We start from the raw sequence: 15,710 nt of genomic DNA on the forward strand, positions 1-15,710 counted from the left end.
TAGAAAAATGCTTCCGATAAAGCATTTTCTAGGGATATGATTAGTTTTCCTTTATTTGATAATATATGATCAAATACGTTTTATGATATTTGGATCTCTTCGGAAAATTATTTTAATCTCATGACTTTATCTCAACAAAAAAATATTCGAACATTTTATTTTTTATTTCGAATTTTAAATTAAATATTATTTTTTCTTTTCTTTTTACCTTCTTCTCCTCCATTGCTCCTCTGCTGCCTCATGTGCCATCCCCATCTACTTCCTCTGTCGGCTCCTCCTCGGCTGGCTTGTGAGGGGCTAGCTCGAGTCTCGTTGCTGGGGCCGCAAGCTCGCTCAATCGGGCAAGGCTCGAGACTCACCACTAGAAGTTGCGTGTCAAGCAAGGTTGCGGCCTTTGGCAACAAGGCTCAAGCCTTGCCAACTTGCTACCTTGATCTGGTGAGGCTCGCCACCAGGGGTTGCAAACTTGCTCGATTTGGCGAGACTCACTGTCGAACGATTGGTGATAGGCTAAGAAGAAGAAAAAAAAAAGGAATAATAGGAAAAAAAATAAAATAAAAATAAAATTGATTGTAAAAAATAAAAAATAAAAATAAAAATTCAATTTTTTAAAATATATCTTTATAAAAACGATTGTTTTCGTTAGCCAATACATTCGGAAAATGTTTTCTAGTTATTTTAAAGGAGAAATCATTTTCCTCAATTTAAATTTTGGTAGGAAATTCTTTTTCATAAAGAAAATATTTTCTCCAAAAATATTTGTTACTAAACAAATACAACCGGAGTTTGACTAATCGCCTCTGATTATAGAGCATGAAGGACGTCGTATCCTAATACCACGGTCTCCAGGCGAAGATCAGGAGTCAACATATTAACGCGTCAAAAGGAAACGAGTCGACATATTGACGCGTCAAAAGAAAACGACGATGGCCTTGGTCATTCCCTCCCTTCCCTCCCCCATTCTCTCTCTCTCTAATAGGCGTCGAGTCCAACGACTCCAGCGACGTAGTCTAAAGTTCCGGCGAGGATGGCATTGCTCTCACCTCTCGCGACAGAGATCGTGATCCCAGTTTGCGCCCTCGTCGGGATCGCATACTCCTACTACCTGGTGCGGTGGTTCCTCAAGTGGCGCAATGGCGACGAACTCGACCAGGAAGAGCAGGGCCCAACATGGGTTCAGGAGCGGTGTGCTCAGATAAAGCAGGAGCTCTCGGAAGGTGACTTTATAAAGATCCTATAGATTCACAACTTGTTTGCTTTATAAAACTGTTCATTAACAGATTTTTTTTTGGGGTCAATCTCGCATCTGCCCGAGCAATAGTGACAGATTCGAGTCTTGTAATCTGATGATAGCTCAGCGAAGTCATGAGCTTCTGCTGCTTGTGGCGCGACTCATTTTGGGGGTTTGTAACAGCTGCTAGGTAGGGCTTTGAGCGACGTATCTGAGTACAGTTGAATAATATTTACTCATGCAGATCTCTTCTCACGAAGATGGCTCTTGGGCGGAGTGTTGACTGGGGGTAGCCCACGTCCTTTGGCTTTGATAGCATTTTCATTTTATAATTTACAGTTTCCTTCATATAGTTTAATAGCATTACATAATCTAACCTTAAGGAAAACGTTTTTGGAAGTAAAATCCAAACACCAGGAAATTACTTCCCTCCCGTTTTCATGCTCTCCACCAAACAAGGGAAAGTCAATCACTTTCCTATCACGCAAAGTTTTCCATTAAACCAACGCCCATTCTAAGTCTAGCAAGCCCAATCTTTCATATCCTCCGTATGAGTACATACATAGAATTTTTCTTAGTACATTTGATTCATTTCCAATCATCTATGTGATAGATTAAAACCTTGTTTGTTTTGCAGAAAATTTTCTATCCAAAAATATTTGTCTCATTTTCTAGTGTTTGGATCACTTAGGAAATGAATAAATAGAAAATCTTTTCATAATCAACAAAAAAGCTATGCTTAATTTCAGGAATATGATTCACTTTTAAAAGTCAGAAATCATTTTCTAAAATATGACTAGATATCGATGTTTGAACTAGAGATCTCAGCCCTTGGGTACAGGGACCCAAATGCCTGTGCTTAAGTTCTTAGCAACCTTGGTCCCTTGAGGCTGAGCCCAAGACCTTGATGCTCATGCCCAAGTCCTTGAGACTTTGATTGCGGAGCTCAGCCCCGTGGCTGGGTCAAGAACCTCGATAGTTGAGCTAAAGTATTGAAGGCTAGGCCCGAGGCCTAAGAACCTAAGGCCAAATTCCATAAGAGAAAAAAATATCGGTTTATGATTTATAGAATTATCTATTTATGAAAATTTGATTAATCAAATTTATTTTGGAAAGTGGGTGAAAGTCCTAAAATTTGTCACGAATGTGCAATTGAGTCCTAAAAATTATCACAAAAGTGCAATCAAGTCTTAAAACTTTCAAAAAGTGCAATTAAGTCATAAACATTGTTAGAAACATGCAATTGAGTCCTATAACTTTCAAAAAATGCAATTAAGTCATAAAACCTATCACAAATATGCAATTGTATTCTAAAGTTTTGCAAAAAATTCAAAAAGCTAAAAGATTTGATTGGATCAATTTGAAAAAATTTAAAGATATTATTACACTTTTTAAAAGGTTTAGAATTTAATTGCACCTTCGTGACAAGTTTTAGGACTTAATTACATTTTCTAAAAGTTTTAAGACTCGATTGCACTTCTATGACAAATTTTAGAACTTTCGATGCATTTATCCCAATTGATAATATAGCATGTGCAACTCTTACATCACACAAATAGTGCATATCTTTTAGAAAAATATAAGCAATTTTTTTTATAAAAGACAGAAATAATTTCCAATTTTTATTCAAATTCCAGGCAAAAGAAATTTTGTCATTTTCCAGAAAAAATCTTATTCGAAAATAGTTTTTAGAAAGGTCAAATTATTAGTGAAACAAACAGGGCCTAGGTAAATTTCTTTCTTCCATTTGTTTTTTGTTTGTTATAGGAAGCTTGTTATATGCAACAATTGACACAACCTAAAGTTAATTAAAATTAGGATAGTAATTTTTTTCTAAAGTAATTGGCTTTATTAGAAGCATATTGTGCCAAAAAGGTCAATTGCTGAGGATGTACAACCCTCAATTTTTAATGTATTTCTTCACTTCGTCAGTGAATGTTTTGAAAGGATTTATCATCTTAAGTTGTTATTTGGTGTAGAATATTTCCCATTTTCGTGAGATTGTCATTCTTGATTTGTCATATGTGTGACGAAACACTTAATTCTATAATATTAGTTACGAATACATATGTAATGAACCTATTTCTCTAAAGTTCTCTTTTGTGTTAAATTCTTGCTTCTTCTAACTAAAGTCCATATATGTGACAATGTTTCATATCTATCACTTTAATTTGAATAATCTTTCGAACTAGAGCATTATCAGTTCTATAGTAGTTCATTGTTTTCTTCTAGTTCTAACATATAGGTTCAGTTCTAACTTTAGTTCTGACGCTTTCCATACTCGGTTTAATCTTTTGTTATAACCTACTGTTTATTGTAGGTCATAATATGTCTAGTTTCTTCTTTGTTTGTAATGCTTTAAATTTAAAAGTAATGTTTAGATGCGTTTACAAAAATATTATGGGTCTGGAACGTCGTAGTTAATTTTCAGTTCTTTATATTTCATTAAGTTGTTTGCAGAACTGGGTATGTTCTTGCATCCCATTTCCCATATTGTCGTACACATTATGTTCTTGTCACTCTTCCGCCAGTGAATTTTGGCACTTACATTGTTCAGCTTGCCAAATGTGAATTGTAATAGACACCATATCATCTTTTAAGTTACTCTTTTGGAGGCGCTGTTGGTTAGGCTTTCTTATTTCTTGGCACTAGGTTGAACAAAACTGGGCAACAGAACGAAGTAGCTGGATTTAACTATATTATGCCTTCTTTCGTCACACATAAGTAGAATATCAATAATCAGATTTTTGCTTTATTTGCTTTGTAGAGACTCAGAGAGGCTAAGTTATCGTATGTGATGGAACAGGTGTGAAAGCTTTTCTGTTCACGGAGTGCCGGTATGGTGGGGTTTTCATGGTTGCTTTTGCGATTCTAATCTTCCTCTGCCTTGGCTCTATTGAGGGCTTCAGCACCCAAAGCCAGCCTTGCAGGCTTGATCCTTCAAACATGTGCAAGCCTTTACTTGCCACTGCCGTTTTCAGTGCTGTTTCATTCCTACTTGGTGCTTTCACATCAATCCTCTCTGGTTTCCTTGGCATGCAAATTGCTATCTATGCTAATGCTAGGACTGCCTTGGAAGAGAGGAAGGGTGTTGGAAAAGTTTTGTTTCCTGCTTTCAGGTCTGGTGCAGTGATGGGATTTCTTATTGCTGCTAGTGGTCTTCTCGTGCTCTATATTGCAATCAATCTATTCAAGCTGTACTATGGCCATGACTGGGAAGGCCTTTTTGAGGCTATTGCCGGTTATGGTCTTGGTGCATCTTCCATGGCTCTTTTTGGAAGAGGCACTGCTGGAATTTATGCCAAGGCTGCTGATGTTTGTTGTTGTTAAATTATGTCTCGAGTTTTCGCTGGAAAAGAGGAAATATAAAATAAATATTTGGGTACACGGTATATGAATTTCTTCTTTCGGAATTGTCGCTAAAAGATGTTATCCACGGTGAGCCCAGGTTTCTTATTTACTTTTGAATCCTTGCACGGCCGAATTCTATTTGGATTTGAAGTCCTCTGCATACGAATTTGAAAGTGAAGATTGAATTCTAGTGGGGCCCAAAGTCAAGAATTTGACTTTTGGGGCACACATATAAAAGGAAAAGAAAACCCTGCGTAGAGGTGGACGCTCGATCAAAAAGAGACGCACGCCGAAGCAAGAAGCCGCCGAAGGAGCTGCGAGAGAAACCTACGTATGTGAGACGTCCACGCCGCTTGAAGAAGATCCGCAAGATCTTGAAGCCTCGCGAAGCCGTACGTAGAGTTTCGTTGCACGGTAATTTGTGCCGTGAGTTTATTCCCAAATTGAGTTGTTATTTATACACTTAGGGTTTGGGGTTAAATCTAGGTACGGGAAACACTTGAGCGATTGAGCGATTGTAAACTCGATTCTCCGATTTTAGTGGATTATTTGTTCTTGGCTCTCCCCGTGGACGTAGGTACCGATACTCGGACCGAACCACGTAAATTTCTGGTGTCCTGATTTTCTCGTTTAATTCTCTGGTGATTTCGCGTTGACGTAATTTGCAAGATCCTATCGTTTCCGCTATTATATCCCAACAATTGGTATCGAGCTTAGGGTTGGATTTCTTGATTGTGATTTGGGGCTTTTGCTTGTCGATTATTATCTGGAAATTCTGTTATTGCAATTATGTCGAGAGGAAATCGAGATTGAGAAGTTTGATGGAAGAAATAACTTTGTGTTATGGAGCATCAAGATGCGAGCTTTGTTGACAACACACGGTTTGGCCAAGGCACTTTGGATGGTGAGGATGAGTTGCCGATTATAATGAAAGCCTTGAGAGGGTAGAGCTTATGCAAAAAGCAAAGAGCATAATCCTGTTAAATTTGTCGGATGAGGTCTTACTAGAGGTTATTGAGGAGGAGGATGCCGCAGCATTATGGGCAAAACTTCAAGCACTCTATGTGAAGAAAGGTTTGAACAATCGCTTGTATATGCTGAAGAAGATGTTTCGGTTTAGATACGAAGGTACGTCTATCGAACCCACCTAGATGAATTTAATAAACTCATGTTGAATCGAAGAACGTCGGTAAGATACTTGATGATGAAGAACGGGGCATGATGTTGTTAGCCTCTTTACGAGTCATGGGAGCACTTTGCGATTCGATTTTGCGGGGCGTACTACGATTACCTCAGAAGAGGTAAAGTCCGCCTTATTCTCTAAAGAGTGGCAGAGAAAGTTGCGCGATGACGGTCTGGCGAAAGGGGCAGCGCAAGCACTGACGATTCGGGGTAGAGAACAACATCGAGAGCCTAGTAGCAGCAGAGGTAAAAGCAGATCAAAATCACACAATAGAAAGTCCAAGGGACGCGTGAAGTGCTTTGAGTGTCACGAGGAGGGGCACATCAGGAGAGATTGTCCAAAGCGGAGAAATAAAGTTGATAAGCAGAATGCTACAACCAGTGTGGCAAACGTTGCTGAGGGGAGCAATAGGGATGCAGAAGCTGTCTTATGTGTGACTGCTACTTCGTCAGGAGACGAATGGGTGCTAGATTCAAGGTGTTCTTATCACATGACGCCTCATAAGAACTGGTTTACTACTTACCAAGTTGCAGATGGTGGTAGAGTTCTTTTGGGGAATGATGCAGTCTGTAAGGTTGTGGGGATAGGGACAATTCGGATTCGGATGCACGATGGGGTGGTGCGCACATTGACAGATGTGAGGCATGTACTGGAGCTCAAGAAGAACCTTATTTCTCTAGGGACACTCGATGACATCGAGTGTAGGTACACCGCTGAAGGTGGAGTACTGAAGGTCTCTCGAGGTGCTATGACAATGATGAAAGGGAAGAAAGTGAATACTCTCTATCATCTACTGGGAGAGACCGTGGATTTGGAAGTCTTCTTTGTTTCATCGGGTGAGTCAGACTCTAACTTGACTCGGTTATGGCATATGCGTTTGGGGCATATGAGTGAGGCGGGTATGACGATCTTTGAGTGAAAGGGGTTGTTGAGTGGTCAGAAACGGGGAAAGCTGGACTTATGTGAGCACTTTGCATCTATGGGAAGCGGCACGAGTTAAGTTTACTACAGCTATTCATTCGACCAAACGACTGGTTGAATATATTCATTTAGACGTTTGGGGCCCGTCTTCGGTTCCTTCGAAAGGAGGTGCCTGATATATGCTGACATTTATCGACGATTATTCAAGGAAGGTATGGGTATACTTTCTGAAGCACAAATATGACGTGTTTGATCGGTTCAAGAAATTTAAGGCATTGATTGAGAAGTAGTCAGATAAGCAGATCAAGTACTTGAGAACCGATAATGGCATGGAGTTCTGTGGTAAAGATTTTACCGAGTTCTGCGAGAAAGAAGGTATTGTAAGACACCGCACAGTACCGGGGACACCACAGCAGAATGGCGTGGCAGAACGGAAGAACAGAATCTTGCTTGAGCGAGCTCGATGCATGCTTTCGCATGCAGGACTTGGCAAGGAATTTTGGGCTGAAGCAGTGAACATGTCATGTTACCAGTAAATCGATCTCCATCGTACGCTGCTATCAGTGGAAGACTCTGAGGAAGTATGGTCGGGAAACTTGTTGATTATTCCGGATTACGTATATTCGGATATCTTGCGTATGCTCATGCGAGTGATGGTAAGCTTGAGCCGAGGGCAAAGAAGTGCATATTTCTGGGTTATGAACAATGGGGTGAAAGGCTACTTTGTGGTGCACCGATCCCAGATCACCCGGTTTTCTAATCGCGAGAGATGTGATCTTCGACGAGGCGCAATGCTTCAACGAGAGGAGTTTCGAGACACAACCAGCAGAGAAGACGGATCATGGTGTCATAAATGAGGTGGAGCCTCGGTGGAGACTCGGAGACCTCGAAGGTAACAGAAGTTAAGGCGCAAATGAAGCCGCAGTTCCGAAGTCGGTGATAGTGAACAACCGAGCAAAGCCGCGCGGACTATAGCCGAGATAGAGAGAGAAGGCAAATTAAACCACCGGTACGTTATGGTTATACGAGATATTGCTTATGCATTGATTTGTAGGTGATGAGGTGGAGACAGATAAGCCTTCGTCTTACTCTGAGGCGATGGCTAGTTCGGAGTCGTCGCAGTGGCTAGGGGCTATGAGTGAAGAGATGGAATCTCTCCATCGAAATCAGACATGGGAGCTGGTCAAAGTACCAAAGAGCCAAAAGATTGTTGGAAGTAAATGGGTCTTCAAACGGAAAGAGGGCATTCCTGGTGTCGAGGCAGTGAGGTATAAGGCGAGACTTGTGGCGAAAGGGTATACACAGCGTGAGGGCATTGACTACAATGAGGTGTTCTCTCCTGTGGTAAGGCATACTTCTATTCGTGTTTTACTTGCCTTAGTTGCTTCGCAGGATCTCGAATTAGAGCAGCTAGATGTGAAAACTGCGTTTCTTCACGGTGAGTTGGAGGAGCAGATTTACATGAGGCAACCTGAGGGATTTGCTATTCCGGGTAAGGAAGATCATGTTTGCTTGTTGAAGAAATCTTTGTATGGGCTGAAACAATCTCTAGGGCGAGTGGTATAAACGTTTTGATGCTTTCATGGCTAGTCAAGACTATTCAAAAAGTCGGATGGACAAGCTGCGTTTACTTTAGGAGATTGGAGAATGGTTCTTTGATTTATCTACTTTTATATGTTGATGATATGCTGATAGCAGCTAAGGATATGTCTGATATTGATGTGCTGAAGAGGCAGTTAAATGCTAAATTTGAGATGAAAGATTTAGGTGCAGCAAAGAAAATTTTGGGTATGGAGATTTTGCGTGACAGGACTGCAGGAGTTTTACGTCTGTCTCAAAAGAAATACATTGAGAAAATTGTGACACGTTTTAACATGCAGTCGGTGAAATCTGTAAGTACACCTTTAGCGAAGCACTTTAAACTTTCAGAAAAATTATCACCGCAGACTGAGGAGGAGGAGGAGCATATGTCACGTGTTCCTTATTCTAGTGCCGTGGGTAGTATTATGTATGCTATGGTGTGCACTAGGCCTGATATTTCACAAGCTGTGAGCGTGGTTAGTCGCTATATGAAGCGTCCTGGTAAATCTCATTGGGAAGCTGTGAAGTGGATCCTCAGATATTTGAAGGGGACAACAGACGTGGGTATAGTATATCGGAGGGACAGCAATAGCAGTGAGACCACTTTGGTTTTGTGGATTCGGATCATGCCGGTGACTTGGATGATTGCGGGTCTTTAGCGGGGTACGTATTTACGCTAGCGAGTGGTGCGGTTAGTTGGAAAGCATCCTTACGGGATCACATTGCCTTGTCTTCGGCGAGGCGAGTACATGGCACTAACCTTTGTAGCGAAAGAGGCGATATGGTTACAAAGTTTGCTCTTGGACTTTGGGTTAGAACAGAAAAGTGTGGATATACACTGTGATAACCAAGGTGCGATATATTTGGCGTATAATCCAGTTTATCACGAGCGAACGAAGCATATCAACGTCGGGTACCACTTCATCCGAGATGTCTTAGCTAAGAGTATTGTTATTGTTAAAAAGATTGCTACAGCAGATAACCCGGCGATGACATGATGACTAAGTCTTCTGTGTGAAGCTCAAGCTCGCTTGAGCTCTATTGGCGTCTGTGGAGAGTGAGTGCCCGTCGGGGCGTTGGGAGAGCAGCATGGATGATGAGCACTATAACTTGTCTTCAAACATCGAGCCAAGGTGGAGAATTGTTAAATTATGTCTCGAGTTTTCGCTGGAAAAGAGGAAATATAAAATAAATATTTGGGTACATGGTATATGAATTTCTTCTTTCGGAATTGTCGCTAAAAGATGTTATCCACGGTGAGCCCAGGTTTCTTATTTACTTTTGAATCCTTGCACGGCCGAATTCTATTTGGATTTGAAGTCCTCTGCATACGAATTTGAAAGTGAAGATTGAATTCTAGTGGGGCCCAAAGTCAAGAATTTGACTTTTGGGGCACACATATAAAAGGAAAAGAAAACCCTGCGTAGAGGTGGACGTTCGATCAAAAAGAGACGCACGCCGAAGCAAGAAGCCGCCGAAGGAGCTGCGAGAGAAACCTACGTATGTGAGACGTCCACTTCGCTTGAGGAAGATTCGCAAGATCTTGAAGCCTCGCGAAGCCGTACATAGAGAGTTTTTTTCTCGTGGTAATTTGTGCCGTGAGTTTATTCCCAATTAAGTTGTTATTTATACACTTGGGGTTTGGGGTTAAATCTAGGTGCGGGAAACACTTGAGCGATTGAGCGATTGTAAACTCGATTCTCCGATTTTAGTGAATTATTTGCTCTGGCTCTCCCGTGGACGTAGGTACCGATACTCGGACCGAACCACGTAAATTTCTGGTGTCCTGATTTTCTCGTTTAATTCTCTGGTGATTTCGCGTTGACGTAATTTGCAAGATCCTATCGTTTCCGCTATTATATCCCAACAGTTGTCATCTGGGTCAACGGATACTACCGTTCGACCACGCAGCTGTATGGACTCTTTCACTGTAGCTCTATCTCCTAAGTTTATTACTCACTTTTAGTCATAAATGACGTTGACCTTAATCATTCAGGTGATTTGTTGTCATGTTGGTGATATTGTCGGGGATTTTTCTTTTACGGGGACTGATCTTTTTGGCTCTTATGCCGAATCATCCTGTGCTGCCCTTGTTGTTGCTTCCTTCTCTTCTTTCGGAAACGATCACAACTTCACTGCTATGTGTTATCCCCTGCTTATCAGCTCTATGGGTATTCTTGTTTGTTTGATGACAACTCTCTTTACGGCCAGCTTCTCAAAAATCAAGGACGTGAAGGAAATCAAGCCTACATTGAGGAAGCAACTTATTATATCCACAATTCTAATGACTTTTGGAATTGTTATTGTTAGCTGGATTGCTCTGCCCTCATCATTTACAGTTTACAACTTTGGGTCGCAGAAAGTTGTGAAGAACTGGTAAACTCTTTAATGATACTTTATCTTTTTCTAATCCGAAATGCTGCTTTCTTCTATTGTTGGTCATGTGACATGCTTTAATGTCAGCGGACTTTTACTGGATTGGGTCAAAACTTTGAGCAAATGTAGTTGCTAATTATTGATATGATCTTGCAGGCAGCTATGCTTCTGTGTTGGCGTTGGTCTTTGGGCTGGGCTAATCATTGAATTTATCACTAAATTATGCACCAACGATGGCATCAGGTGTTAAAACTGCTAAAGTAAATGAATGATATGAATCTTTACGACTGTTGATGGTTATGTGCTGACCACTTAATGATCCTTTTTTCTGCAGCCGTTTCCAGGAGTTTGCCGCCGAAAGGGTTGGTTTTGGCCTTGCCTTTGTCAATATCCCAATTTTTGCTTTCCTTAGCATATTGTTGAGTTATAGAATTGCTTCCGTGTATGGAATTGCTATGGCTGCCGTTGGGATGCTAAGTACCATTGCCACCCAATTAGCCATCAATGCTTACAGTCCCATCAGCGACAATGCTAAGATAATTGGCGGGCTAGGCCCTAGGGATGTGCTGTCGTCAAGCAATACTAGAGCTACCATTGGAAAGGTAAAGGCAATCCTTGCGTGGGAATATAGTATCGACACTATACTGTCATCTTTTAGCATCGACAAATATTAAAAAAGTCCTAAACTTTTTGTATTTATACCAATTTAGTCATAAACATTTTTTTTTGTCAATTTAATTCTAAACATTTTTATTTTATACCAATTTGATTTTTTTTCAACTAATTTTGGCTAGATTTTGTTTATTGGGCACTGGTCAGTTGATGTGGCACGATTGACGCTGACATGTATAAATTTTAATAATATTTTAATATTTTTAATTATTTATTTTCTTTTTCTTTTTCTTTTTTTCTTTTTCCCTTCTCCTCCTCTTTCCTCCGCCGATTGTTGGATCTCAGCGATCGGCCAAAGGAGACGGCCGGCAAGGTCAAGGTCGCCCTTGTCGGCCTTTGGGAAGCCTTGCCATAGCCACCACGGCGGCCTCACGTGGGGCAATGAGACTCGCCCTTGCCAAGTCGACATGAGGACGCCCTCGTGGCTAGTTTTTCGCCCATGGCCGATGAGGCTTCCCAAAGGCTTGCAAGGTCGACCTCGACCTCGCCGGCCATCGCCTTTGGCTGGTTGCTGAGGTCCGGCCATCGCCTTTGGCTGGTTGCTGAGGTCCGGCCATCGCCTTTGGCTAGTTGTTGAGGTCCGGCGGGCTGGAGGAAGGAGGATGAGAAGGAAAAAAGAAAAAGAAAATTAAAAAATTCAAAAAAATAAAATATTATTAAAAATTGTACACATCTGCGCCGATTGTGCCACGTTAGCCAATTGGTGCCTAGTAAGCAAAATTAGGCCAAAATTAGCCAGAAAGGACCAAATTAGCAACAAGTGAAAATATTTAGAACTAAATTAGCACCAAAAAAAGATTTATGACTAAATTGACAGAAATGTAAAAGGTTTAGAACTTTTTTAACACTTTTCTAGGTGTCTGTGCGTAGGAACTTTTCATCATCTAGACTTTACACACATTATCCAATTATTTTCTTTTTCACCATAAATGACTAAATATGAAGTTAGTTGTGCAAGTCTTTTTAAATTCTCGCTGGTGTGGCATGATGTTTGGCTATAATTGCCTTTCTTTCCTTTAGGTGCTGCCTTTCATCTATCTCTCCTAATATTAGTCTAAGAAGAACCGACACTCTTTGGGAGTTTTCGTGTCGTGTCAAACATTTAACACTCTCCTATACTCGGTCAATAGTCCAACACTAGTCAACTCTTCCGATACTCTCCGACATGCGAGTCTAAAATTCCGATATGTGAGTTTGGAATTTCAACATTCATGGGATCAATTTTAAAAATTTCAATAAATGATGGATCAAAATGTAAATATATAAAAAATGAATAAAAATAATAAAATGAGAAAGAAGAAAAACCTAAGAAAAATCTAGTCTTCTCTTCTCTTATGACTCTCACTTCCCGTGATATACATTTCACCCTCCGCGTTTGTTCTTTTCTTTTCTTTTTCGACATGCTCTGACACGTGAATCTAGAAAGTGAATTGCTTCTTTTTTTCCCTCCAAGTTTTATGAATTATTAGAATGGAGTTGAATTTGTCAAATTAAAAAAAAGGGAAAATCTCAAATAAGGACCTAAAGTGGAGCTATTTTCTCAAAAAATGACCTAAAGTGGACACTGTCTCAAATAAGAACCCGGAGTTGCTAACTTACTCTCAATTAAGGACCTGAACTTCTAATTTTATTCACAATCATGGGTACTTTTGTCCAAGAACATTGTTGTTTATTTTTTGTCTCTCTCTTTCTTCTTTCTTCTTTCTTCATCTTTCTCACTCTCTACATCACCTCCATTATCATCCCCTCCATCGCTCTTTGTGTCATCTCGTTGTATGACCAAGATTGGGTTTTCTTTAATACAAGCCATTACAACGTAGTCCAACTCGTTGAAAATTTTAAATTTCGCTCCTCAAAATGGTTTGTAGACAATTCCACGAAGCCGAAATGAGCTTTCAAAAATAAGTTCTTTTTATTCCAACATTCATCGCAAATTCTAATCTCAAAGCCATAATATAAATCTACTTTTGCTGAGACTCAACTTCTTGTCCAACTCCCAAACTATACAACTAATCCCTTTGGCGACGTATTTCTCTCACCTCGAGAGTGCATCAAACTCCACTTATTCCAGGCCTTCCGCTAACCCATCAACTGCAATTTTTTGTGTTGTTTTCAGTCCTACTTGCCTACAACAAAGTAGCAATATCCAAGCATTGCCAGATCGCCTTGTTTGACTAACTTATGCCTTTATTCAATTAACACTTGGTGATCAATAATTTCACGCCAAAGAACAATTTCGTTGTAGCTGGTGACTATTTCAACCTCAGCAAGAGTTTGCCTCATCAATTTCAAATTTGGGTTTGCCTCTCTTGCGTAGATTCAATCTTTCAAAGATCCCCCTTCCCCTTTGCAATACCAATGGCTCCTTTCAATAATCCCTAGTTTGGAGACACCCACTCACACTCTTGCCATTCTCATTGACACAGCTCTTCTCCTCAATCGATACCCCATCTTGAGATTAATCATTAGTTGTATATGACATCATTAACTGTAGAAATTGTTGTACTTCGTTGCCCCATTGCTACCATTAACAAGTCCTATTCGAGCTCTCGACCTCATCGACCGCTGCCCCTAATAGAAAATCCAGCATCGTCGTCATCAGATGGAGGTTAATTCGAGCTTTAGGATGAGCACAAGTGAGCCGAGATTTGATGCATCTTGAGGAACTGAGGATTTTAGTATCCGAGAAGGTGACCAGTAGCTAATAACTCCAATCCGACTTCTTGTCACTAGGACCAACTACATGATGACATGAAGCTCACGAGGTCGTTGGTAGGGGCCCTGATTATGGTGTTGAAGAAGGAGGCCATGTAGAGCGAAGGAGGAGGTGTGAGAAAGATGAAGAAAGAAAAAATAAATAAAAGAAAAAATATTCTTGGACAAAACTACCTCAAGCTGTAAATAAGATTAAAAGTTTGGGTTTTCATTTGAGACAAAATTAGCCACTTTTGGTCCTTTTTTGAAAAAATGAACTCACTTCAAGCCTTTATTTGATACAGTGTCCACTTTGGGTCCTTTTTTGAAAAAATGAACTCACTTCAAGCCTTTATTTGAGATTTTTCCTTAAAATAATGAATGATATTAACAAATGATGGATTAATGTTTTTAGTATAAATTCATTCAAGGCTCTTTTTTTTATTATTTATTTATTTATAAGTTGGATCAAATTAATCATAAAAATTATAATTTATCATTGTTTAATATATAATGTGTCCGAACGTATTGAAATTCTCTATTTTTTAATAAACGATGTGTTTCATATTATGTCATGCCATGTATCACTTGTCGATGCTACTTAGATTGCCTTATTGGCAAATTCTACTTTCCTATTATTTAAATCTAATATCATATGGACCTTTTTTCGTTACTTATCTGGTTTGTAGGGATTCGCCATTGAATCAACTTCCCTAGTGTCTATGGCTCTGTTTGGTGCATTTGTGAGTCGTGCAGCAATTTCTCCTGTTGATGTCCTGACACCAAAAGTTTTCATGGGTTCGATCGTGGGCGCCATGCTTCCTAAATGGTTCTCTTCTATGACCATGAAAAGAGTGGGACCTGCAGCTTTGGAGATGGCTAACAGGATTCCTCGGGAGTCTGACCATTACCGTAGATGCTTCAAAATTCCAATTGATGTATCTTTCAGGGGGATGATTCGACCTGTTGCCCTTGTCATGCTTACACCACTTGTCGTCGGGACCTTCTTAGGAGTAGAGATGCTGTCTGGTGTTTTGGCTGGCTCTCTTGGTTCTATTGTTCGGGTAATCTTTACCAAAGTAATCCATGTCAATCTATTTTGGTCGTTTGTGTTGCTCAAGGTGCATCTCTCGATAGAATGCTGGTTAAACCGAGTTGAGATATAGTAATTTCTTCATTGTTGAACAAAATTTGTGTAGGTTGGGTGAATTGATGATTAATGCTCTTATCATCATATCTATGCATAACTAATCTCCTGATGCATATTTTCTGTTGGGCTTGGTTTCAACAGATTGCAATTTGGGCATCCAACACTGGTGGCGCATGGGAGGAAGCGAAGAAGTACATTAGGGTATGCAGCTGCTCCCAACTGCGCGAAAGCTAGTTTTTGTCGATGATACTCGTCTATGGTGGTTCAGTGACCTGCTAAGAAAACTAGTCTGACTTAACATGTTTTTTTGCTTAATATCCTGAATTTGCTTCCAGGCTGGTGTTTCTGAGTACGCAAAGACCAAGTACGCACAGACCCATTACCCTAAACCAATTCGCAGGGCCGTTGATAAGGGAGATACCATTGGCGATCCATTGAAGGACACTTCAGGCCCACCACTAAACATCCTGATCCAGCTAATGGTAGTCGAGTCGCTCATGTTTGCTCCCTTCTTTACTACTCACGGTGGTCTGCTCTTCAAGATTATCTGA

General features: G+C 40.3%; 1 protein-coding gene across 1 annotated transcript; it reads left to right on the plus strand.

Annotated features, from left to right (window-relative positions):
• Positions 1–968: 968 nt before the first annotated feature.
• LOC104439979 (pyrophosphate-energized vacuolar membrane proton pump 1) lies at positions 969–15,710 on the plus strand. The gene is made up of 10 exons (XM_039308915.1): positions 969–1,217; positions 4,038–4,550; positions 6,003–6,054; positions 8,677–8,680; positions 10,264–10,643; positions 10,800–10,886; positions 10,978–11,245; positions 14,699–15,073; positions 15,301–15,360; positions 15,495–15,710. The coding sequence occupies exons 1-10, from the start codon at positions 1,028–1,030 to the stop codon at positions 15,708–15,710; spliced, it is 2,145 nt and encodes a 714-aa protein (XP_039164849.1). The 5' UTR covers positions 969–1,027.

The sequence above is a fragment of the Eucalyptus grandis genome, chromosome 3 (assembly GCF_016545825.1).
Source record: "Eucalyptus grandis isolate ANBG69807.140 chromosome 3, ASM1654582v1, whole genome shotgun sequence".
Lineage (NCBI taxonomy): Eukaryota > Viridiplantae > Streptophyta > Magnoliopsida > Myrtales > Myrtaceae > Eucalyptus > Eucalyptus grandis.